At 40.1% G+C, this 26,545-nt stretch overlaps 1 protein-coding gene and 2 long non-coding RNA genes across 4 annotated transcripts; 1 reads left to right on the forward strand and 2 right to left on the reverse strand.

The window, feature by feature from the left end:
* The first annotated feature begins 470 nt into the window (after positions 1–470).
* On the forward strand, positions 471–8,408 carry LOC311059375 (uncharacterized protein). The gene is made up of 7 exons (XM_084077249.1): positions 471–562; positions 1,616–1,675; positions 1,756–1,837; positions 2,001–2,121; positions 2,487–2,626; positions 4,028–4,191; positions 4,799–8,408. Exons 1-7 carry the CDS (start codon positions 558–560, stop codon positions 5,499–5,501), a joined length of 1,275 nt encoding a protein of 424 aa, XP_083933375.1. The 5' UTR covers positions 471–557; the 3' UTR covers positions 5,502–8,408.
* Positions 8,409–9,431: 1,023 nt separating this feature from the next.
* On the reverse strand, positions 9,432–13,580 carry LOC311059466. The gene is made up of 4 exons (XR_014602168.1): positions 13,419–13,580; positions 11,103–11,325; positions 10,421–10,587; positions 9,432–9,856 (listed from the first exon to the last, which is right to left on the reverse strand). It is a non-coding gene; the product is annotated as an uncharacterized lncRNA (long non-coding RNA).
* A 1,846-nt stretch (positions 13,581–15,426) lies between these two features.
* LOC311060806 lies at positions 15,427–19,055 on the reverse strand. Of its 2 annotated transcripts, none has more exons than XR_014602312.1 (4): positions 19,021–19,055; positions 17,097–17,244; positions 16,422–16,588; positions 15,427–16,115 (listed from the first exon to the last, which is right to left on the reverse strand). It is a non-coding gene; the product is annotated as an uncharacterized lncRNA (long non-coding RNA). The 2 variants fall into 2 exon arrangements; XR_014602313.1 differs by having other exon boundaries at positions 15,427–16,120.
* Between the last annotated feature and the right edge of the window lie 7,490 nt (positions 19,056–26,545).

Below are 26,545 nucleotides of genomic sequence, written 5' to 3' on the forward strand. Positions count from 1 at the left end.
AATATACAAAGTAATTGTAACTAAAGTTTTCAAATAATTGTAGTGGAGTAAAAGTACAATATTTGCCTCTGACTTTTAGTGGAGTAGAAGTAAAAGTATTGAAAATTGGAGATACTCCAGTAAAGTAAAAAAAATTGTACCTAACTACAATACATGACTAAATGTACTTAGTTTCTTTCCACCACTGTGCCACACCACACCCACGACCCCCCCCCCCCCCCCCCCCCCCCCCCACACACACACACACACACACACACACACACACACACTTTGGTGAGTGACCGACCGTTATACTCCGCCCTACGGCACTCGCCGAAAACAGCCGATCGACAAGCACGCAGCGCGTTGCGTCCGAAAACACTCGCGACACGCTGCGTGCTTGTAGATCGGCTGTTTTCGGGGGGGCGCGACACCGCCGTACGGCGGAGTATAAATGGAGCGACAGCAGCACTGCAGTCTGCAGTAAAAAGCTCACCGGCGCCCCGTCAGACTCCTCGCTACACCTACACTGCAGTCACTGTCTGTCTACTGCTGGACCATAACGGACCACCGGGACAATGATGTGAGTATATTATGATGAAGATGACATTGAAGACTGATGATTACTGTGATGGTGGAAGTTGTTGTGCCGTGGTTTATTGTTGATTTGCTTCTTAATATTATTATTATTACAAGGTGAGACATTGATGGTTTTTTTTCTCACCATCATGCGATGCTGCCCTGTTCTGTTCTGCATAATGATTTTTAATTTTTAATTTTATTTTAATTTTTTATTTTTTATTTTTCTGCATGATGACGATAGACAGGCAGCCCATTGCTGCTGACTTTTCGTCGCCCTTGACAGGTGCGCCTGTATGCGGGAGATCTGTCTGTCTCACCCTTTGATGTGGTTTTATAGCTATGAATATCAAATGTAATATACATTCATCCACAAGCTACAGGGCACAGTATATCAGAACAAGCTATACACTTGTCAAGTTAATATTTGCTGACAGATGGTAATAATGCATTGTCATCCTTAAAAAATCTTTTTTCATTCACTGCATGATTGGCTGGGCCATCATCATAGGCTATTTATAGGCTGTGTTTTATAATGAGCATTTAGACTTGACTTAAGTCATGATATGCCTAGGCTACTGGTTTAATAAAGTATGGGTAATATTAACTGTCTTCACAATGACCTCAAAATGCCTTTGCTTTTGAAAAGGTAGAGCTTGATGATGATGATGCAGCAGAAATCCTCCTCCCTCCTCTCTCTAAACAGATAATGTGTCCCACTTTATCTCTGCAGTACTGGAAACATTACATGCGCCACAGATGCACGCCAGGCATGCACGTTTTTGTGCATTCATTGAACGGATTGGGAAAATAAAAGATGTGTGTGTGTTTGTTGCTACATTCCATATAAAAATAATTTAAATAATTTTCAGTCTTGATTTTATTTTTAACCAGACCCCATCATTTTTTATTGATTTGTTATTATTCGTTGTTTTATTTTGAACCTTGCTATCTTGTTTATAGTTTGTTCTTGTATATTTTATTCTACAACTATTAATGCAACAACATGAAGTTCTCTGACCATGTGGGTGTACTTGTTTTTACATGTATATTTCAGGGTGATCTTCTCAGCACTGGTGGCATTAGCTCTGGTGGTTTCCACTGAAGGGAGCGTAGGGTAAGTTCATCTTTTCCTATAGAGAGACGTTTAGCATTTTAAGAGAAAATGAGAGAAGTCATTTAAACTTTCTCTTACAGCCCAAGTTCCAATAGCAGTTTTTGCAGCGAGTCAAAGGAATGTCTGGAGTATGAACTTGTCTGCAAAACAGAAGAATATGAGGTGAGTGACACACTTTGATTGTTCCACACATACGTTATACGTTATTATCTGATAGACTATAATAACACAAACAAGCTGATTGTGTGATGGCCACTTCCTTTCTTCAGCATTATGCATCAGCAATCGTGTGTGCGTGCATGCGTGCGTATGTCTTTCTCCTCAGGTACGACACTACAGTCCCACCCGTTGGGTGTCAACAGATGCTGAAGCCTACTTTATGGGAGTAGGTGCAGCCATGGCCTTCAGGAGACTGTTCCAGTACATCACTGGAGCCAACAATGCTGGTAAGGTGGGGTGTGGGGATCTAGTCTGTTAATTATCAATGCTTTAGTGGGGGGCTTAATGATTAAATTACCATGTTGAAAATTGTGATCAGTGACTGTTGGCTTACAGGGGTTACAAAATGTTATTCCTGGTTGAGTTTGTATTTCATGAAGGTCGGTTGACAAAAAATGTTACATTAAAACATTTCTATATGAGTGAATACTGTTGTGTGTACTGTTTTTTAAGTTTATCATCTTGTCAGCAAAGTACTGGAAAATGGTCATATGTGACTTGGAACCAATTCTCTGTCTCTTCCTATCTGTACGCAACTGCGCATGCACATGCACATGGTTGTGTATTCCCATCTAATGTACATAATTGGCAGGTGTCCAGATGGAGATGACTGCTCCAGTGCTTGTAAAGATTCCCGAGGAGACCAAGCTGTGGGAACCAGCTATCTACACACTCAGTTTCCCACTGCCGTCAGCCTATCAAGACCAACCTCCCTCACCCACCAATGACAAGGTGGGCCTGAGCTGTCATCAGCTCCTTCACTGGACAATACAATGTCAGAGCATCATATTCCACTGTAAAACCCTCAGCATTAACTCTGACAGTATACAAAGGAAACCAAATGGACACTCAGGGTCCATTTGGTTACATTTGTACACTGTCAGAGTTATAAATGGATAAATGAACACTGATGATTTTACTGTGTATTTGCTCTTAACTGGAGGTGGAGAAAATAAGATGGGAGAGGTTGATTCGTGATGGGAAGCTAGAGGTTCAGTGTGAGAAATGGGAGAGACTCTCCATAATGTCTATAGATGATTTCAATATCTATTATTGCTATATGAGATGTATGGAAAGCCTTGTCAATGTCAGGTCTGCTGTTTTAATCCGTGAGCAACCGGTAGGCTGTGTTGTTTCCCATAGCAATGGTTAAAAACGGAATGTTCACAAAAGTGGAAAATTCATGGCAGCTCTGTTATTATTTATGTCATGAAGCCATGTAAGGGTGGATGAGATGTACCAAACACATTTCCATATAATTAGCTACTTCTGTCACAGTAGTTTAATGCCTCCCTAGTATCATTTAGGAATGACTGCTAGTACAGTAACTTGATATTATTATATTAGCATGCCAATGCTCAACAGAGCATAAATAGATACAGTGCACTGTGAGGCTGGCTCCTTTCACTCCGAAGATCTATAATGAAGATCACTGCCACTGAGATCTTTTATTCCCATAGCCATGTACAGATCTATATATATAAGTGATTTTTTTTACAATCTAATCTACTATCATCTCTCATCTTATTCATAAGGAGATTCAGAATACTTTGAAAATCATAAAGGCTCTGATTCTGTCACCAAGTGGATATGAAAGCTTTCTCTCAACCAACAGCCAAAGGTCAAGGTCACAGTCGAGAGATATAAAGATATGCTAGTGCAGGCATTTGTTTTAATTTGAAAGTGTAACTATTTGACCTAAGTCTGAATCCTACATGCCGATTTAACACATTATTATTGTGGGATCGCTTTCTTCTTCTTATTATTATTATTATTCCGCCCTTCATACCCATTCATATCAATGGAGAAATGGTCAGTCAGTGATGTCATCGTGTATTCTCTGTAATGACGTCATCACGTCTCTGTAATGACGTCATCTTAGCGATCCCACACTGTTTCTTCAGGAACAGTACTTTCTAGTTCTCTATGTTCTGCATCCAAGAGTAGACTGGGTAAGAGTATTATTTTGAGTAATTGTATTTAGGCATCTACAGTGTGTACTTATTACTTAGGCATTCATATGGTGTGTACAGTAATTATACTTTAAAATGTTCTCGACATTATATCAACTGTAGAGTATAGGATTTGTCTGTGAGTGTGAGTGTAAATGCTGCCCTTGTTTCTCCCCAATAGCTCTACTTCACAGAGATGCCAGCCATGGATGTTTACGTGAGAAGCTACGGAGGCTGGATGCTGTCAATCACCTCCAGGCTGCACACACACCTGCTGACAAAGGAATTAAACAGAGTGGGGGCTTCCTACAACCATACCTTCCACTACGGCGTTGGCTATGACAGGTACTGCACACGTACATGAATGTCCTCTGCATACATAATAGATAATTAACCCAGACCTGGAACGTATCCGTGTCATTTTCGATTTTAACCACTTTAACCGTTATTTCATACTTTGGCTATTCAAAAATAGCAGATCTACAAATATAGCAGATCTACAAGTTCACAAATATAGCAGATCTACAAGTTCACAGCGCGGCACTCTGTGCCGCGCTGTGAGCTTGTATATCTGCTATTTTTGAAAAATCGTGAAAATTACATTACATTACATTACATAAATTACTGTGTGAAAATGTGTGCAAATCTTTGAATATATATATATTTTTTTAAGCGAACATTTTTAACTCAAATCTTTTGCTTCTGGGGGTCCCTGGAACAAAATATTTTGCGATGGGATCGGCGGCCAAATACCTATAATTTTGGGTGGTCCTTGACATGTAAAGGTTTGAGCACCACTGATATTTAGCAACATACGTTTTTCAGAAACCTGTTAGGATTTTGAAGACATTTTGTCTATTTTGTGTGTGTGCGTGTGTGTGCGTGTGTGCGTGTGTGTGTATGTGTGTGTGTGTGTGTGTGCGTGCGTTTGTGTGTGTGTGTGTGTGTGTAGTCCCCTGAAGCTGGTGAACAGGCACAACGAGGTGTGGTACGTTGCCGAGGGGGAGCCTTGTTGTACGGATCCACAGGAGCCCACCCCCGCTCACACAACCACACCCACACCCACACTGAGTGATTCTCCAACAGACGCGTCGCCCGACTCTCCACCCCACACCCTGTCTGACTCGCCCTTGTCCTCAGTCGCGCCATCCAACGTGTCTTCGGTCGCGCCCACCAACCTCTCTTCAGTCACGCCGTCCAACATGTCCTCAACCATGCCATCCAACCTGTCCTCAGTCACGCCATCCAACCTGTCCTCAGCCTTGCCATCCAACTTGTCCTCAGTCATGCCCTCCAACCTATCTTCCATGACGCCATCCAACCTGTCCTCAGCCACGCCATCCAACCTGTCCTCAGCCACGCCATCCAACGTTTCCTCAGACACACCGTCCGTCTCTTCCTCTTCCCTGTCTCCTTCAAATGCACCCTCCTCTTTCTCACCTTCCCACGCCCCACCCAGCACCGCATCCCACCTGCCAGCCGAAGCCTCATTCCGCGATTCCCCAGTGTTCGCCGCCCAGGTCTCGGGGGACCCCACATCCAATTACACCAATGATGTCTCCGCGAGCCCCTCTCTGGAGCCCCAAGCTGCTGATGTTGACCTCTGGAACAACACAGTGCACAGCTCTCCAGAAACACAGGCTGACAGTCAGTAGAAACCCATCACCTTTATTTTAGCCATTCATTTGCAGGTTATTGAAAATGAGGTCTAGATAGAAAGTATCGTTGAGGAGTGAGAGAGAGAGAGAGAGGGAGAGAGGGAGAGAGAGAGAGAGAGAGAGAGAGAGAGAGAGAGAGAGAGAGAGAGAGAGAGAGAGAGAGGGAGAGAGAGAGAGAGAGAGAGAGAGAGAAGAGGGAGAGAACACAGAACACAGGAGAGACCTGTGACAGAAGGATAAATGAAGGAGCATGTGTGTGTTTGTGTGTTAAAGAGTGAGGAAGGTGAACATGGCTTGAACTTCCCATTGTCTTCCTTGTATGGATGTCCTGGTATCCCAGTTTGGCCATGTCTCTCTGTATTCATGTGTATTACACCACCTCCCCCTAGTGGCACTCTGTATGCAACTATACGTACATGCTATTATCTCCGCTATCTATCTACCTGCAGCTCATATGTAACCCCTGTACTCTCATCAGCCACAGAATGAAACTGCTATCCATTTTGCCATTCCAAGGGTATCATAATATACTTAAATCATACGCTTATGTAAGAATAATGTGTTAGTTAGAGATTAGTCTCTTCCTCAGACAGTCTGAAACAAAGTGAACAGATTCTTGGCCATTCCTCTGAATTTAAATTACAATAAGGAATAATATATCATTTACTCATTTATAATTTTATTGGCAGTTCTTCTGCATGCTTTGAATTAAAATGAAAACCCTGTCTGCCCCCTCCCCCAAAGTCTGTCTGTCTGTCTGTCTGTCTGTCTTTACTGTCCCACTAACCAGGGGCGTAGCACCACATTCTGGGCTCTGGGGACAAAGAATCACTGTGGGCCCCCCTATGATTTATTTTCTATAAAAAAGACAAAAAAAATACTTTTTTAGGCCCTAAACCTGAGGCCCTAGTAACTCAGTCCCACTTAACCCCCCTCCCCCCCCTCCCCGTGACGCCCCTGCGACTAACTACGTACCAGTTCTGAATTCATAACCTCTAACTGAAACCTAACCTCCCAGAGATTGGAATGGACACTTTAAATCTATGACAAGTGGGCTAACACCACTCTGTGTTTCACTTTGTCTCAGGCATTATGAGAGTTAAGCCTAATTTATTCTCTGTATAGTCTGACGGTGTTGCTTGCTGAAAATAACATATTTTCAAGCTAACAATGCTTTGCGATGCGTTGTGAATCAGTTCTTGTCAGCAAGTGACATCATTGTGCAATGGAGCACAAATTCAGCTTAAGAGTTTAGGCATATTCATGTTCATTTATTCATCCATTTTGCTTTAGTGACTGAAAGAGACTCTCCATATAGAAACTTAAATGTTGATACTGGGACCCCTACAAACTAAATAAGCATTCCACCAGAAGTATAAGAGTTTTAATGGAAGTCTGTACATGATGTATTAGCAGAATGTAAAGTTGACATTAACCACAGTGTTATAACAACGGATTACCATCTTCTAATTAGAGTAGCCAATTATTTCCCCCCCTTTTCTCCCAATGTAGTCGTTATGACACTTCCCGAATTCCCCACACGTTTCTGTGTAGTCTTGTCACTGCTGACCCCTACTGCCTCATCTGTCAGTGAGGAGCCCCCACCGGGAGGACATAGCTCATGTGAAGGAACAAGCTACTCCTCACCTTCAACACCCCCTGCTGACAGGTGCCGCCCCAGCCCGTAGGATTCCCTCCAGCAAACACAGCCAGTTGTGTTCATATGGATGCTCGGCCACGGAGGATTCAAACCCCTGGTCTCCATGATGGTGGACAAGAACTTTACTCCTGCACCACTCGAGGGACACACTAATATCCACTCTAGGTAATGGCGTTAGATACAGTATTAAGTTAATCTTAATGCTGCTTCCATCAATAGTTGTCCTGAAGAATTTAAATAATGATTTATTTTATTTTATGTTTGATTTGCATAATCATCATCAGTTAATTATATGTCATTTATTGTGAAATGGAGATATCATTACTGTTCACCTGGGATCACTGGAGCAGCCCTCACCTCAAGCAGATTGTAATAGGAACCTATACTTTATAAAACAAAATTTGGTTTATTTGATCCCTTTTTTTTCCTGGACACAATTTTATTGGAATTGTTGTTGCATTTAAGTGCCTGTGATAACGTACATCATTGTCTTATAAATAATATGTATCATGCAACATGTCAAACTCTCAATGTAAAATGAATGACTAAATATAGGCTATGTTATTAATTGTGATCAATGGTCTAGCTTATAGTCCTTAAATAGCTTCAGTATCAGTCCACCAACACAACACATACACACACACACATAGACATCCACATCCATAAAACTAAAATTAATTTGTTATTTGTATTCTGTTACCCTCTTCTTATCCTCATGGTACATTCCATGTTTATGTCCAAATTCTACTCTGTTCACAGTATTATCCTGAGCTTTAATCTAAATCTGAAAGTGCAAAAAAAATACCTGTATCCATTTTTACAGTGTTAATTGACATGCTTTTGTTCATTATTATAGTTTGGTTTCTCTGGCAAAACAGGCATTATGGAACCATAAATCAACACTAAATTTATAATGTAGTGCTCTGATCCAGTATTTAATATACTGTACATATAGTACATTTATACCAAGAAAGACAATCTAAAATGGATCTCAATAAGAATGGCTCCTGGCCATTGAGTAGGGGAGGCTGCAAGCATCTTGCTACCCTTCCACAGTGCTTCTCAGTCCAATTTACATACAGTATACATGGTAGGGTTGCCCCAAAGATCCCACCTTGACCTTTCTAACCAAAACCATGACAAACCAATGTTACAACAGTTATATTGCCTAACAACAGAGATTCTCTATATGCGTCTCTGAGCTACATGTTCTGAGGAAAGTGCAATAAAATACCATCTGAAAACTGCTGTTGAGATCATTGTCTATCAGTGGCTTTGTGCTAAATAAACCAAGAATGAAAATATTCCACAGTTTATCTCATACTTTTCTGTACAGTCAGTGCATATTATTTTCAGGAATCAAATATTTCCCACAATACAGCCGTACAAACTGTGGCCTGTTGGTCAGGTAGTTTGTAATACAGTAAACAAATATAGTATATCTTCACCCTCAGCACTGGGGGTGTTTATTTATGTATGCTTTTTGGTACTGGTAAGATGTTTTCCACATTGATAGGACCTTTTCCAGATATTCAGGTTAAATAGTTGCTGAAGAGAACACCACACAGCTGGTCTGAACAGACTTTGAGCACCCTTGATCTCACACCATCAGGCACCACAGCCTTCATGGAGCAGTTTCCACAGCTGTCCCCCCACCTGATCCATACTGATAAGACACTGGAACAGGGGGTGGTGGGGTGTCATCAGCTGTTTCAGTAGTGTTAAGGGGGGGTCTTCTGGCTAAGCATGGGTGGTGAAGACGGGGGAGGGCAGAGTGGAGTGCCATTGAGTAGAGCTGGAAAAAATGGTTCAACTCATAGACCCTGTCCAGGTCTACAGGCACTTGTGGACTTTTAGCCTCATTTTAGCCGATGATCTCCCTCATGCTGCTCCCCGCACACCTGTCCTGTGTTGTCCTGACAACATTACTGTTATCACGGCGCCATAGGAACTGCCAGTCAGTACTGAGCCTCAGTGCCTGAACAGCAGGTTCTTATGCTGACAGAGATTGCTGTTACTTAACTGTACTGTAGCTTACGGGGTGGCACAGTTTGTCAATATGTATTGTATAGTACTATATTAGTATAGCATAATATAGTATATAACTTCAGTTCAACGGCTAAGCTTTCTGCTAGGTACATCTTATTCATCCTATGTACCACACCTATTGTTTAGAGTATAGAAGTTTAGTTGGTCGTTATTCAGCTCTATTCAAAGAAAAGTCAGATGAGCCTTCAGTTGAGCATTTATTTAACATTTGAGAAAAATATATCTGTATGTCAATGTACAGCAAGAAAATGTATATGCGTAAAATATCATTAATGAACTTTATGTGCAGTAGCCTATACTGTATTATACCAGTGAGTGAAAAAACACACCAATAGCTAATGTTAAAACAATCTATTTCTACTGAAGCCAATACATAATACATGGAAATCCATTGCAGGTTTTAAGGAAACTTTTCACTTGAGTCAGGCTGTCATTATCTCTACAAATGATTGTTTGTGGTTTTAGAAGCAACATGCTTGATTGATTGATTGATGCACTTTATTTAGTAAGACATGAGACAGGGGCTATTAGCATTTCGAATTGCAGCCTCCTGAAGTGAACTTATCGCACCAACATGCACATTCCCTCATAAAAGCAGCATCAGCCTGGATGACTTTTTTTTCTTGAGCTTTTGTTCCTTGTTCTGGGGATGAAAGACATAGACAGAGTAATTGGTTTTCTATCTTGGTTAAAACCAGTGATGTAAAGTAACTAAGTACAATTATTCAAGTACTGTACATAAGTACAATGTTGAGGTATTTTTACTTTACTGGAGTATTTTCTGTTCTTTTACTTGTACTCCACTACATCTCAGCGGCAAATAATATACTTTTACTCCACTATAATTGTTTGAAAACTTTAGTTACTAGTAAAACATTAACCACTATATACATTTTGGCCATTTGAAAATAGCCGATCTACAAGCTCACAATGAGTCACGATGTGACGCATTGTGAGCTTGAAGATCTGCTATTTTCAAAAGATTTTAATACATTTTACACATTTGAAAACTTGAAATGGGACATTCTGCATAATGAGTACTACTTTTGGTACTTATGGTACATTTTGATACCAATGCTTTTGTACTTTCAAATTTTGAATTTCAGACTTTTACTTGTAACAGAGTATTTCTATATTGCAATATTGATACTTTTTTCAATGTATTGTATTTTGTTACATATTTGCCTCTTTGACTATATGTTATTACCGTCTCTTTTGCCCGCTGTGGGATATCTATCCAACAATTTGTTTGCTGCATAATGTTGCCGAATCAGTTGCAGGGTCTCCACTGCAACAGCCACAGCCCCTTCTTCAGTGTAAGCCTGCACCATCAAGTCCACAGTTTCCTCCCGACTTTTATTCTCAAGACGGTACCTGCAGTGGTGGAAAAAGTACCACATTATTTTACTTAAGTAAAAGTATCAATACTGCAATGTAGAAACGCTCTGTTACAAGTAAATGTCCGGTATTCAAAATGTACTTGAGTAAAGGTACAAAAGTATTGGCATCAAAATATACTTGAAGTATCAAAAGTAAAAGTAGAATGTCCTGTTTCACATGGTATCATATGTATAAAATGTATCAAAATCTTTTGAAAATAGCAGATCTACAAGCTCACAAAAGCGACGCGTTGTGAGCTTGTAGATCCGCTATTTTCAAATGGGCAAAGTTTAAATAGGGCTGAAGTGGGTAATGCATGTTTTGTAGTAACTAGTAACAAGTTTTCAAATAATTGTAGTGGAGTAAAAGTACAATATTTGCCTCTGAGGATGTAGTGGAGTAGAAGTAAAAGTATTATCAATTGGAAATCCTCAAGTAAAATGTTGAGGTACTTTTAATTTAGTTAAGTACAGTACTTGAGTAAATGTTTTTACTTTACACCACTGTACCTAGGAATGCGTTTAACACCGCCCATAGTTTTCAGAGAGAGCTGCCGTTGGAAACGTATAGTAAAATCGTCATTTTCCAACTCCTCCAGGGCATGCAGGATGTTTGTCCTAGGATAGGTACGTATAATCCTACATTCAGGATTAGGAACAGCCCATTGAAACGAAGCATCATCATCAGAATCAGAATCATCCAGATCCATATTGTCACGTCTACTTGGATGAGCTAAATGCAAGGAAAACATGAGAATATGAGTGTCCACTGTCCACTCAAAAAGACAAACCATAGGTTACATTCTGCAGCACATACAAAGTATTGCACATAAAAAAACGAGTTAATTAATTAGTTAACCTGATGTCGTGTGTTGGCACATGTAATGTGTAGTAGTGTGTTGTAAAGAAAAATCTATGAAGAGCTGTAATGTTATTTTTATTGTTACATTTGTATTCTCCCATAAAAAGATTTATATAAAAAAAAATCACACCCAGTGTGAAGTGGCCGGTGTGGTCACAGTGGTCATCACAGTGATGGAAGTTCACTTAAAGAAAAGTAATATTTCTGAAGTGTGTGGTGCTATTTATTAACAATAAACAATGGTTGGTTCACAATGGGTGATTCACTAAAAAAAAAAACATAAATGTGTTTTTTTTTAAGTGCATAGTCCTATTTATAGGGCTATGCACATGTGTCATGTGTTTCACTAGCCAATCACAGTCCTGAAGTATAGCTTTGCATTGAATGTGTAGGGGTTGGGGGAGTATAATGGTGGCCAATCACGGTGCAGGGTTAGGGGGGTACAATGGTGGCCAGTGATTTGCATTGAATGTGCAGGGTTAGGGGGGTACAATGGTGGCCAATCACAGTGCAGCGAATGTTGATGTCCAAACCTCACATATAGGGGCGGTTGCACCGCCCAAAAAGTATTGCTCATAGGTCTAACATAGGGGAGAACGGGGTAAGATGACCCACCCCCTTTATCTAGAAAACTACAAAACTGTGTTGTCATGTGACCTTGAATCTAGTAAACATCCATCATTTACACCTGGCTGTAAAATTGGGAAGCACATGGGGAAAGTAGAAAAACATTCTTTTACACAAAAAACTGTTTTTTCCCCCTACACGTCAGGTAGAATGACAGGTCTGTTATATCAAAGCAAAGTAACCCATGTCTAAAAATGTATATCATACATGTTGGTGATTTTCCAATGGATAACCATGTGAATAATTTAGCAAAGAAACTGTCTGAAGTATTATTCTAGCCAATTGTGTCTAAAATGGTGGCTGTGGGGCAAAATAAACCAAATGCCCCGGGATACTGTACATTGAGCCAATTATCCTAATATTAATCACTATTCATATTTTGTAGTATTTCTTTGCTACTCAAATTATGCTGCAGTCATTTGGATGAATACACTCATCTAATAAGAGAAGTTTTCAATATTGTATAAACAATTGCAAATATTAAAAGGTTTTGAATAACAAACTTTATTAAATTGGTATATTGTTTAAATAACCGTTAAGAAAATAAATAAGAGTATTTGCAAAAGGGAAATGTTATTAAATTATTTTTGATAAGTGAATGCATTATTTGTTCAAGTTTAACATTTTTAAATATCATGTGGGTCAACTTACCCCTTGACTTGCATCAACTTACCCCAACCTGGGGCAATTTGAGCCACATGACCAACTATGCTTGTTTTTAATAAGTCATATTTAAATCATATTTATGGCTTATCAGGTCCTACCCCTTCTTTAGGTATCTCAGATATCTCAAACATTTAGAAAAAATATTTTGTCTTTCCGCCCCAGTGTTTACACACTCACATTTAAAAAACTAAAACTAAAAACTAAAAAACAAAACAAATAAACAATCAAGCACCGATATGGATACAATAGTGGGCAGTGGGCAATAAGAAAGAGTGGGCTTGTACCTCCATGTAAAATTGGCTATTTTGTCCTAACTGTAGTTAAAGAGCTCTGTAGTCAGCAGACAGTCAGAGTACTGTAGTCGTGAAAACCACAGCTTTCGCTTAAATATTAAAACATTAAATACACCAGCATTTATTGGAATCACCCGGGTGCGTAACTTAGCTATAGCTAAGGTGTCAAGGCTGGTGAACAGTTTCCAAGTAAAAAAAAATATATATATATATATATATATATATATATATATATATATATATATATATATATATATATATATACATAAATAAGTGCCTACCACATTTGTAATTTCAAAATACATTTTGGAATCAGTTAAACTTATGATAATTGTTGTCGAGCAACACTTAACACACAAAAAAAGACATTAGGCCTACCGTGGATCAACACACAAACACACACACAGATTCCTGAAATCGAAAGTAACTTTTTCCCCCCCTGCTCAGTATTTTCGGGCGGCCGCCACCCAAGAGGGAAACAGCAAGAGTCGCATTCTCCAGTTTAGTTCATAGAACACATAGACATATAAAGGTAGACGCCTCCTTCGGCTCTGAAGCGTTCGTATCGCGACCTAAGCTAAAATAAACCAAGAATGAAAATATTCCACAGTTTAACTCATACTTTTCTGTACAGTCAGTGCATATTGTAACGGACCCGACGACGTCAAGACTTTTATTTTGAAGGCTCTAACAGGAACACGGAAGCCAGGGTGGCTGGCTACCTGAAAGGGGGCTATTTAAACCATAGAGTTAAAAATAAGATTTAAACTCTTCTATTGTAGAAGAAAGAGGGCGGGGGCGCCTCGGGGCGAGGCTCCCGCCCCCTTGCTTCGACATTAGAGTAATACGCTGTTCGCATTTAAACCTAGCTCAGTGACAGCATGGGAGGAGAAATGTTTGTTACCGATGGCATGGAAAGAAAGGACTGCAGAAAGACTGTATGTCAAATATAGACCTGAAAGGATGGTCAAGGAAACGATTGCACAGAAAATGTTTATTAATGGACCTGAAAGGATGGTCACAGAACTCTAGCGCCTAGCTGGAAGGGGAAAAAGGTATTATTTTTGTATAAATGTTTTTGGTACTGTTGTCACTGGATGCTTCATTGAGTTTTATTGGTTTCTTATGGTTGTTTATGTATGCTCTATCTAATGTATTCATAATGATGTATTAATGATTAGGAGTTTATATGAATTTTAGATATGTTTTGCCAGGTTTATTGATGCAATGATGTTTGTGAATTGACTTTTGATGCATGTATTGTATGTTTTCTGTTCCTAGTTTTCACGTTGGGAATACAAATAAAACGGTATACTCATCAGTCGAGCTCCAACTCCTTTTATGTCGAGCTGGGTCCGCTACACATATTATTTTCAGGAATCAAATATTTCCCACAATACAGCCGTACAAACTGTGACCTGTTGGTCAGGTAGTTTGTAATACAATAGACAAATGGAGAGTATATCTTCACCCTCAGCACTGGGGTGTTTATTTATTTATTCTTTTTGGTACTGGTAAGATGTTTTCCACATTGATGGGACCTTTTCCAGATATTCAGGTTAAATAGTTGCTGAAGAGAACACCACACAGCTGGTCTGAACAGACTTTGAGCACCCTTGATCTCACACCATCAGGCACCACAGCCTTCCTGGAGCAGTTTCCACAGCTCTCCCTCCACCTGATCCATACTGATAAGACACTGGAACAGGGGGTGGTGGTGGTGGGGTGTCATTAGCTGTTTCAGTAGTGTTAAGGGGGGGTCTTCTGGCTAAGCATGGGTGGTGGAGACGGGGGAGGGCGGAGTGGAGTGCCATCGAGTAGAGCTGGAAAATTGGTTCAACTCAAAGTAGGCCCTGTCCAGGTCTACAGGCAGGACTTTTAGCATAATTTTAGTCGATGATCTCCCTCATGCTGCTCCCCGCACACCTGTCCTGTTGTTGTCCTGACAACATTACTGTTATCACGGCATGACACCAGGCCCACAGGAACTGCCAGTCAGTACTGGGCCTCAGTGCCTGAACAGCAGGTTCTTATGATGACAGAGATTGCTGTTACTGTACTGTAGCTTACACAGTTTGTCAGTATTGTATAGTACTATTAGTATAGTATAATATAGTACATAACTTCAGTTCAACATCTAAGCTTTCTGCTAGGTTTATACATCTTATTCATCCTATGTACCACACCTGTCTATGAGTATAAAAGTTTAGTTGGTCGTTATTCAGATCTATTCAAAAACAAGTCAGTTGAGCATTTATTTAACATTAGAAAATATATCTGTATGTCATAATACACAGCAATAAATGTGTATATGCGTAAAATATCATTAATGAACTTTATGTACAGTCTACTATTATACCAGTGAGTAAAAAAACACACTAATAGCAAATGTTAAAACAATTTATTTCTACTGAAACAACACATAATACATGGAAATCCATTGCAGGTTTTAAGGAAACTTTTCACCTGAGTCAGATTGTTTGTGGTCTTAGCAGCAACATGTGATACATTTTCATGTTCTAGCAATAACTGCAGATTCAGAGCTACTTCTGGTTTGAAACCAGCCCTGAACATTTCATGTTTCTGCATAAAACCTAAATATTGCTGTTCAAGTCTGCTTATTGTCACTGTGTTGCCAGACAAACCTGAGTGTAACCCGATGTAGATATGGTGTATATGTAGCCTATATTGCATACCATGTAACTTTTAGAAAACATAATTATATGGCTCCAAATATCATGTTGTATTGAAACATAAAATGAACAGATAAAATACTGTACAAATATTTGAAGTGTATCATGTGTAGTCCCAAAGATGGAGGAAGGCAATTAGGAGCATGACACATAAAAAAAAACCTGAATAAATCAGGGCAGTAACCCCATTTGGCACGAGTAATTACAACACGTATTGTGTTTTACGGTTTGTTAGTATGATTGTGGATATTAATTGATCCACCAACACGAATGTTGCCACTGAATACAGGAGCAATTGAAACACTTCCATCCCGGGCAATGGTCTGATGGTGAGAAAGAGCAGATGAGAGGATGGCTTCTTTTACTTGAGCTTCTGCTCCTTCTGTTCTGGGGATGAAAGACATAGACAGAGTAAGCATTGGTTTTCTATCTTGGTTAAAACCAGTGGTGTAATGCAACTAAGTACAATTACACAAGTATTGTACTTAAGTACAATTTTGAGGTATGTATTTTTACTTTACTGGAGTATTTTCTGTACTTTTACTTGTAACAGAGTATTTCTATATTGCAGTATTGATACTTTTACTTTGTACTTTTCCCACCACTGGTTAAAACTGAAGTAACACCTTTTAATTTCTATGCTATTGTATTTTGTTACATATTTGCCTCTTTGACTATATGTTATTACCGTATTTTTTGGCCGCTGTGGGATATTTATCCAACAACATTTTTGCTGCATCGTGTTGACGGATCAGTTGCAGGGTCTCCACTGCAACAGCCACAGCCCCTGCTTCAGTGTAAGCCTGCACCATCAAGTCCACAGTTTCCTCCCGACTTTTATTCTCAAGACGGTACCTGCAGTGGTGGAAAAAGTACTAAATTATTTTACTTAAGTAAAAGTATCAATACTGCAATGAAGAAACATCACAAGTAAATGTCCGGTATTCAAAATTTACTTGAGTAAAAGTACAAAAGCATTGGCATCAAAATATACTTAAAGTACTAAAAGTAGAATGTCCCGTTTCACATGGTATCATATGTATGAAATGTATCAAAATCTTTTGAAAATAGCAGAAATTAGCAGCTCACAAATGCGACGCGTTGTGAGCTTGTAAATCCACTATTTTCAAATAGGCAAAGTTTAAATAGGGCTGAGGGTAATGCATGTTTAGTAGTAACTACTGACTAAAGTTTTCGACTAATTGTAGTGGAGTAAAAGTAAAATATTAGCTCCTGAGGATGTAGTGGAGTAGAAGTAAAAGTATTGAAAATTGGAAATACTCAACTAAATTAAAAGTACCTCAAAATTGTACTTAAGTACAGTACTTGAGTAAATGTTATTAGTTACTTTACACCACCGTACTTAGGAATGCGTTTATCACCGTCCACAGTTTTCAGAGAGAGCTGCCGCTGGAAACGTATTGTAAAATCTTCCTTTTCCAACTCCTCCAGGGCATGCAGGATGTCTGTCCTAGTATCCATGGTAGATTGTCAATGTCTCCTTGGATGAGCTAAATGCAAGGAAAAGATGAGAATATGAGTGTCCACTGTCCACTCAAAAAGACAAACCATAGGCTACATTCTGTTGAAAAGAAAAATCTATGGAGAGCTGTAATGTTATTTTTATTGTTACACTTTCATTCTCCCATAAAAAGATGTATTTGAAAAGTATTGCTCATAGGTTTAACATAGGGGAGAACGGGGTAAGATGACCTAGTGGGTAAGTTGACCCACCCCCTTTATCTAGAAAACGGTGTTGTCATGTGACCTTGAATCTAGTAAACATCCATCACACCTGGCTGTAAAATTGGGAAGCACATGGGGAAACTAGAAAAACATTATTTTACACCAAAAAAAATGTTTTCCCCTACATGTCAGGTAGAATGACAGGTCTCGTATATCAAAGCAAAGTGTCAAAATGTCTAAAAATGTATATCATACATGACGGTGATTTGCCAGTGTATAACCATAACCATAATTTAGCAAAGAAACTGTCTGAAGTATTATTCTAGCCAATTGTGTCTAAAATGGTGGCTCTGGGGCAAAATGAACCAAATGCCATGGGATACATTGAGCCAATTATCCTATTCATTTGGATGAATACACTCATTTAAGAGAAGTTTTCAATATTGTATTAACAATTGCAAATATAAAAAGGTTCTGAACAACAAACTTTATTAAATTGGTTTTATATTGTTTAAATAACCGTTAATAAAATAAATAAAGAGTATTTGCAAAAGGGAAATGTTATTAAACTATTAATTGATGAATTATTATTAATTAAGTGAATGCATTATTTGTTCAAGTTTAAACTTGAAAATGTAAAATATCATGTGGGTCAACTTACCCCTTGACTTGCATCAACTACCCCAACCTGGGGCAATTTGAGCCACATGACCACTTGTTTTGATAAGTCATATTTATGTCATATTTACGGCCCTTTGTCAAGACATCCTGAAATAAGGGTAGATGTTTAGATTTTACTGCTATCTCATTTTGCCTCACTTCAAGGACAACTTAGTGAAAAGTGGCTCATCTTACCCCGTTCACCCCTAATTGATATTTTATTGCTGTTTATTTATTATATTTTATTTTGTATTATATGTATTTCTAACATTAAAAATATAAATGAGAAAAAGAAAAATGAAAAAAGGGGGACATTTTGATATCATCCTTAAATTATATTCCATGTTCGTGAAAAGGAGTAGGAAGAAGTTTTGTGAAAACTCATCAGGTCCTACCCTTTCTTTATGTAGCCTATCTCAGATATCTCAAACCTTCATAAAAAAATATTTTGGATTTCCGCTCCAGTGATTACACACTTTTAAAAAACTAAAACTAAAAACTAAGAAACAAAACAAATAAACAATCAAGCATACAAGACACCGATATGGATACAAGAAGAGTGGGCAGTGGGCAATAAGAAAGAGTGGGCATGCACGGCACCATGTACAATTGGCTATTTTGTTCAAAATGTAGAAACTTTAAAGAGCTCTGTAGTCAGCAAACAGTCAGTCAGAGTAGCCTACTGTAGTGAAAACCACAGCTTTTGCTTAACTATTCAAAATACACTACACCAGCATTCATTGGAATCACCCGGTGTGTATAGCTAAGGCGCCGACTCAAGGCTGGTGAACAGTTTCCAAGTAAAATATATATATGTATAAATACATAAATAAGTGCCTTCCACATTTGTAATTTCAAAATACATTTTGGAATCAGTTCAAATTATGATAATTTTTGTCGAGCAACTCTTAACACACACTAAAAAATAACATTAGCCCTACCGTGGTCGTGGATCAGACTCACACTGGTTCCTGAAATCGAAAGTAACTTTTTTCCCAGCTCAGTATTTCCTTCTAATCGGTCATAGCCGTAGATGGTGAGGTGACGTAACGGCCGTTACCACCGGTGGTACTATGCGAGGCATTGTGAGCTTGTGGATCTGGTATTTTCAATAGATTTTTATTCTGTATAAAAATATGTTATAAATTTGAAAACTTGGGAAATGGGACATTCTGCACAACGAGTACTTTCTATTTTTGGTACTTTAAGTACATTTTGATACCAATACTTTTGTACTTTTACTCAAGTAATTTTTGAATTCCGGATGTTGAGTATTTCTACATTGCAGTATTGATACTTTTACTTGAGTAAAATTAGTAAATGTAGTACTTTTTCCACCACTGCAGTATGATGGGAGTGTGTAGTAGGCTCGAGCGAGGTAGATTATTATCTTCTTTGCTTAAAACGACAGTATGGTGAAACAGCGCCATCTGGCTCTCACACTCGATCCAGTGAAGTCTAGCAGAGAGTGTAAACAAACCAGACGAACAGACGACTCACACGGTATGGATGGATGGTAGGCTACTTTGTTGCGGTAAGTACAGTGGTGGAAAGTAACATTTACATTTACTTAAGTACCATTCGGATGTACTTTTAGTAGTATTTCCAATTTTCAATACTTTTACTTCTACTCCACTATGTCTCAGAGGCAAATATTGTACTTTTACTCCACTACAATTGTTTGTTATTTTGTAGATTTGGATTATTATTATTACAAAAGATACATTAACCACTTCAACCCTATATTCATTTTTGCCATTTGAAAATAGCAGATCTACAAGCTCACAATGCCTTGCAAGAGTAAGTAAGAAGTTACTCGAGGCAAGGGAGGTAATAAACACTGTACTCAGGTCATTCTCTCATCAACTCAGACATTCTCTCATCCTGCTTCATTTTCTTCCATTTTTCCTAAGGTCTGCTAAACATGCATGGGTTCTGACTTCTGACATGAGAGCTTTAGATGAAAACTAAAGCTCAAACAAAGACACTGGTGTAGTCGAGTCAAGTGCTGTGCTGTGATACTGATACTGATAATGGTGGTATGTATGGATCTGAATGTATCAGCCAAAATCTTTGACCGCTATTTGATATACAGTAGGCCTATTTATTCTCAAAGCAAATGTTTCAATATGGTGGAAAACGATGTGATAAGAAAGGACGGATGAGATCTGCTATTTTATGCTGCCTTCTGGTGGTTAATGTTGGTCAATGCAAGGAGGTTATGTGCAGAATAAGTATGTGGGCTATTTCTTGATAGAGTCCACAGTGTAGCTGTAATTGCAAACAACCTTCATCAAGCACACAACAATATAACATTACCATTAATTATCATGACTACCTCCTACATAAGAGACCAGCACTGCCAAGCACCTCAGTGTGTTTGTTCACACTCTACAGTCTTTAATATATAGAAAATACATGTTCAGGTGGGTTGCCAAATTTCACCCAATCACTCATTTATCAGCTTCAATTTGATAGTATTCCAGTTTAAAATTTGCCTGTTCATTTCTTTGTGTCATCACTTCCAAATCCCCTAATCCCACATAACATTAATCCTGTATCCTGTGTGAGTTCTCTCTCCTGATTGGATAAAATTGGTATCCCGGCCTGAAAATGCATTTTGTGTTTACTAAAGAGCTGGAGAGACGATGCCAGCACTATTTGACCCCACTGATTCCGAAAACAGAAATTAACGAACGTGGACTGTATTCGGCAATACATATTTGCTTGTCAGGAAATGTCCACCCCCCTTTTCTCAGACCAGGTGAGTTGTACATTCCTGAAAATGGCAATGGCTCTACTAGGCTGCCACTGCCTGCTCTGCCTAGGTCCTAGGGTCCCACCCTCACCCAGAAGAAGACAGTGAAGAAAATTATATAAACGATGTAGGCTATAATATAGGCCTCCCTATATAGGTAGGCTACTCCCACTGCGCATGCTTATAAATTGTTTGTCTATTGTGTTAAAATGTAACTTCCTACTACTCTGTGTGGAGTTTGCATGTTCTCCCTGTGTCTCCTAGGGTAGTTAATACCCTCACAAAAACATGTAGTAATCCTGGTCACTATACCGCCTCCCCCATGACAGCCGGGGCGCCTGATGGAGGGGAAGGGAACTGGTTGGAATAACGTGTTCCTTCCACGCGCTACGTCCAACCAGGGAAACTCCCCCCTGTCAGGTGACAAGAAGGTCAGTTGGCTCTCATGCACTGAAGGAAGCATGAGCTCGGCCCTGGCCTCCCAGGCTGTGGGGGACTGGTGTAGCGCTGGTGTAGGGCTGGTGTAGCGCCCAGGATCACTTAGGAAATTGGCACCGGGTGAAAAAAATGGGTTACAAAAATCGCGGGATAAAAATTATAGAAAAAAAAAAAAAATGTAACTTCCTTCCTTTCCATATTATGCGTTGATGACAACAGCTTTTCTCGACATAAGTGGGCTGAACATATATGGGATTGGGACTCATAACCCTATAAGGTCCGCCCCCTTGTTCGCTCCCGCGGTTCTGACATAACACCGTAAGCTAAAATATTTTAAACTCGGGCGCCTGGAAGCGCTTTTTGGCGAGCGCCTTGGGGTTTTCAGCCGAGAAAAAAAGCCCAGTGGATACGAGGCCTAAAAAACCCACATATTTTACATGGTTAAAACCACCTCATGCAGGCGCTGTTCATGCCTTGTTCTGATGGTAACCGGGTAGAAACGGTTCATAAATCAGGCATTTGAATAGGCTACTGAGGTAGAGCTTGCCCAGCCGTTGTCGCAGTAATGGGGTTCACAGATTGTGGCTGGGGTGGTACTGTAATTGTCTTTGATGATACGTTGAGCTTTGACCACGCACCGCTTCTGATACAGTTCCTGGAGGGAGGGCAGCTCACCTCCCACGATGCGCTGGGCTGTCCGCACCACCCGTACAGAAACTCTGTTTCTGCACACACATGGTTGGTAAATTGTAAATGGTGCATGTATAGTGCCTTTAATCCAAAGCGCTTTACAATGCGCATTACATTCACACATTCACACACCGACGGCAGAGGAAACCATGCAAGGCACCAACCTGCTCATCGGCAGCAGTTATAGGGCCGGGGTTCAGTGTCTTGCTCAAGGACACTGCCGCTGCCGCCCACACACATGCCCACACACACGGCCACACACGTGCCTGTGTATGTCCGCGTTGAAGGGTCCATAATGTTTGCATTTTGCTGTATACTGTACTGTCTACCTTTCTGCTTGTATATCAAATGCACAACAGTTTGGGTAGACAGCAGCAACATAACAACATGGTGAACCTATGTACAGTATGTGCATCATGCATGGATACACACGATGGTCTGTCTGTCTGTCTGTCTGTCTGTCTGTCTGTCTGTCTGTGTGTGTGTGTGTGTGTGTGTGTGTGTGTGTGTGTGTGTGTGTGTCTCTCTCTCTCTCTCTCTCTCTCTCTCTCTCTCTCTCTCTCTCTCTCTCTCTCTCTCTCTCTCTCTCTCTCTCTCTCTCTCTCTCTCTCTCTCTCTCTCTCTCTCTCTCTCTCTCTCTCTCTCTCTCTCTCTCTCTCTCTCTCTCTCTCTCTCTCTCTCTCTCTCTCTCCCTCCCTCCCTCCCTCTCTGTGTAACAGAGAGCCAGGCTGAGCACATGAGGTTATGGGATGGGTAGATGAAACTGGTCTCTCTTTGCCCGCCTCTCTCCCCTGTGATAGTCCACAGACCAGATGCCCACTTTGGCAGTGATGCTCTGCCAGGGCAATGTTATACGCTAGGCATAGGGCACACACACGTACACGCACATACGCACGCACACGCATGCACGCACGTACAGGGAAGAGAAGAGGCTGTAAAAGATCACTCTTCCATCTGTCCATCTCACTGCCACTCTGGTGCTGTGGACATCAGGGTACGTGTGTATCTCTGAGTAGTCCTACAGGCTCCTCCTCTCTCTCTCCTCTGTGTGTGTGTGTGTGTGTGTGTGTGTGTGTGTGTGTGTGTGTGTGTGTGTGCGTGTGCGTGTGCGTGTGTGTGTGTGTGTGTGTGTGTGTGTGTGTGTTATACGGTATGGTATGGTATGTGAGTGAGTATATGTAAGTCTGTCTGTCTGTCTGTCTGTCTGTCTGTCTGTCTGTCTGTATGTCTATCTGGTGGCTGCCAGTGTGTGTATTCAGCACCATGGAAAGAGGGGTGAAAACGTAGGCTGAACATTCAGTAGCCCATGAAAGCTGTTTGAAAAATACATAATCAACTTTTGCCACCCCCTATCATTTGCTGAAATGACGCTGCCAACAGTTGAATCAAAATTAATATGGTGTTAATGAGGAACAGCTCTCGCTCCGTTTCTCTCTCTCTCGGATTCTGCTGAGGGCCCATAAAAGACTCTGGCTGTATCCCTTACTTTAGCTTTTAATCCTTAATTCTCACTTAATTAAATACTAAATGATGTGTCGACACTGGATCAATATTTCTGGGTCATTACTGAAAATATTTGTGCACCCCCGTTGTAACCATAGCAAAACAGCACGCCAAACATCCTGGAAAAAATCAGTACAGCCCTGGTGATACTGTAACAAAGGGAATTCATATTTGGTAGTTTCTTTCTACAGTCTCCACTTGGTGGTAGTATTTAATTATAATAATTATGATACACAACTCCAAACGTGGGTCTCTTCAATGGCCCGCTGACAAGGTTTCTGTTGCATATGGTGACAGAGGACACTCCTTCCTTTCTCCCAGCTCCTTACGCCACTCCTCCTCCTCCTACAGAGGGCTCACAACTCTGCTTTGCCTCCCTCTGCTGACAACTGCATTGTGTAGCATCAGAGCTCCATGGATATACCTCTGCTCAACCTCTTTTTAGCGGTGCCAACCGCTCTAAGCTTGACTTTGTCCGTATGTCCGTCCGTCCGTCCGTCCGTGTGTCCGGATGAGCACGGGATTTTAAACAGCTATAACTCCAGTTTGCATCATGCCACCAAGGCCAAATTTGGTATGTGGACTTAGACCACCAATAGGGACGAGCATGCATTGCTGAAGTTATCAAAGAGGGGTCCAGGGACCCCCAGCGCCCGTATGAGCACGGGATTTTAAACAGCTATAACTCCAGTTTGCAGCATGCCACCAAGTCCATATTTGGTATGTGGACTTAGACCACCAATAGGGACCAGCATGAATTGCTGAAGCCCCGCCCCCTCTGTCTTCCCATTGGCTGGCCTTCAAACAGCCATAACTCAAGTTCGCAGCATGCTACGGAGTACAAATTTTGTACATGGACTCAAACCACCAATAGGGACGAACTGTAATTACTTAAGCCCCGCCCCCTCTGTCTGCCCATTGGCTGGGCTGTAAACAGCCATCATTCCAGTTTGCAGCATGCTACCAAGTAACAATTTGGTACGTGGACTCAGACCACCAATAGGGACGAACTGAAATGAGTTAAGCCCCGCCCCAAAGGCACCGCTTCCTTCACACAGGGTGTGATTTTTACATACAGCTAGCCCCCATCCCCAGGCACTTTGATGCTAGCTGGTCTTGTGGGCAGCTGTGGGTTTCTATTAACCAATTCATATAAAATACAGAATACATCTTGACAATATCAAAATATGATATATTATAATTATTAACTTAGTTAATAATAGTAACTTATCATCATACATATATACATACATATATGTACTGTATGTACATACAGTACATACATACATACATACATACATACATACATACATACATACATACATACATACATACATATACTTTATGTATATAATATCGGTTTAGACTGTTTGAAAACAATATTGCAAGGAATTGGATGAACTTGACCTACATTTTATCATCTTGTTTTTCAATGTTTTGCTTGTACAATGCACATAATCCACCAAAACAATTCTTTACAAACAACGTTGCAAACAATTCTTTCTTTATCCATTCTTATAAAGAAAGACTTTATCCAGTATTTGAAGTGGTCAAACTAGTAATAGAATACATGTTCAGAAGCATCTTCTATAAACGTATGAATGGTCTCAGATATGTCATAAAAGCAAAAGGTTTAAAGCCTCAATCTGTGATTTCTTCAACTGCTTGGCTGCATGTAGATGCGTTGTATTTTCAGTCATGACATTTTATTTTTGAGTCTGTCTCCTAACAGGGTCTCTGGTCTCGTTGTATTTGAGCTCATGACTTGCAGAGCCATGTGCATGGCTACAATGTAGTCCCACTTAACGCTGGCCATTTCTTGCCAGGAAAACTGCTTCACAGTGATGGACAAAGTACCCAACTCCAGTACTTGAGGCAAAGTACAGATGCACCTGGGCAAATATGACTCAACAACAAGTCGCTCTGTCAAATTTGTGCTTGAGTTAAACTGGAGTACTTGCTTTTAAAAATACTGTGTTCAATCTAGACATTTTCAAAGAATATCAATAATAAATATATCAAGTGAAAGTCCAAAGTATCCAAAAATACAAATACTGAAGTAAAGAGATACTCGGAAAATGTACTTAAGTACAGTAGCCTACTCAAATAAATGTACTTTCTTTGTTACTGTCCACAAGTGCTTAATTCTGGCCATTTCTTTCCACAAAAAAAACGTTTAAGCATTTGTCTTATGTGTTTCCTCTCTGATTCGATATCCAGGATGTGTAAACAGGCACAGCAGAGGTCACTGCAGACACGTCTAGAAGATCAGCCGAGTCACCTGAGACAGGCCTTTGGTTATGGTGAGAGACCTGCTTGGGACATTGGAGGTGAGGTGAGGATCATAAACGTGTACTACAGTGTATAACCATGGAAATGGTTCTGTGTGTGAAAAGCCAAGGGGACCTGAGATATGGACACTGAGGAGAGTTGGAATGAGGATGAGAGAAAGGCTAACTGCTTAATTCTCCTGCGTGTTGTGACATTATTCTACGTTATATGTGGCATTTCTCCGCATTCTGCCTTTGTCTTCTCTCTTGGTGTGCTGTATTTACTGAACCCATAGCTGAGTGGTTAGTGAGCCAGCCTAGGGAGCCAGAGGCCCTGGTTGCCCCAGGTTCGATTCCAGGCCAAGCCAGCATATGTGTCGATGAAATAAAATTTGTCCCTGAGCAAGACTCTTAACCCCTAATTGCTCACAGGTGCTCATTGGAAACAAGACCGCAAGGACTTTCATGAACGACCTGTTAAAAGGAATTATCCTTATCCTTATCCTTAACCCTCCAGTGTCAAAGACAAGAGGAAAATCGGAAATCGGAAATAGTCCTATAGTCCCTAATTTGGTACGAAACAGAGGTTTGGGGGCAAACTGAGGCAGGAAAATAATACATTTCCCCCTGACAAGCATGTCATTTATAGTCAATTACTGCATAGTCAATTACTGCATTCAACCAGTTATTGCATTGAGAAACTAGAATGTGCAACACAAATTTGGTAAAGTATTCTGAATAGTGTAAATTATATTCAGATAATTTATAAAATTATTCTAACCCTCAATTGATTTTAAAATGCTTCAT

The sequence above is a fragment of the Gymnoscopelus microlampas genome (genome assembly GCF_963454915.1).
Source record: "Gymnoscopelus microlampas genome assembly, chromosome: 2".
Classification (NCBI taxonomy): domain Eukaryota; kingdom Metazoa; phylum Chordata; class Actinopteri; order Myctophiformes; family Myctophidae; genus Gymnoscopelus; species Gymnoscopelus microlampas.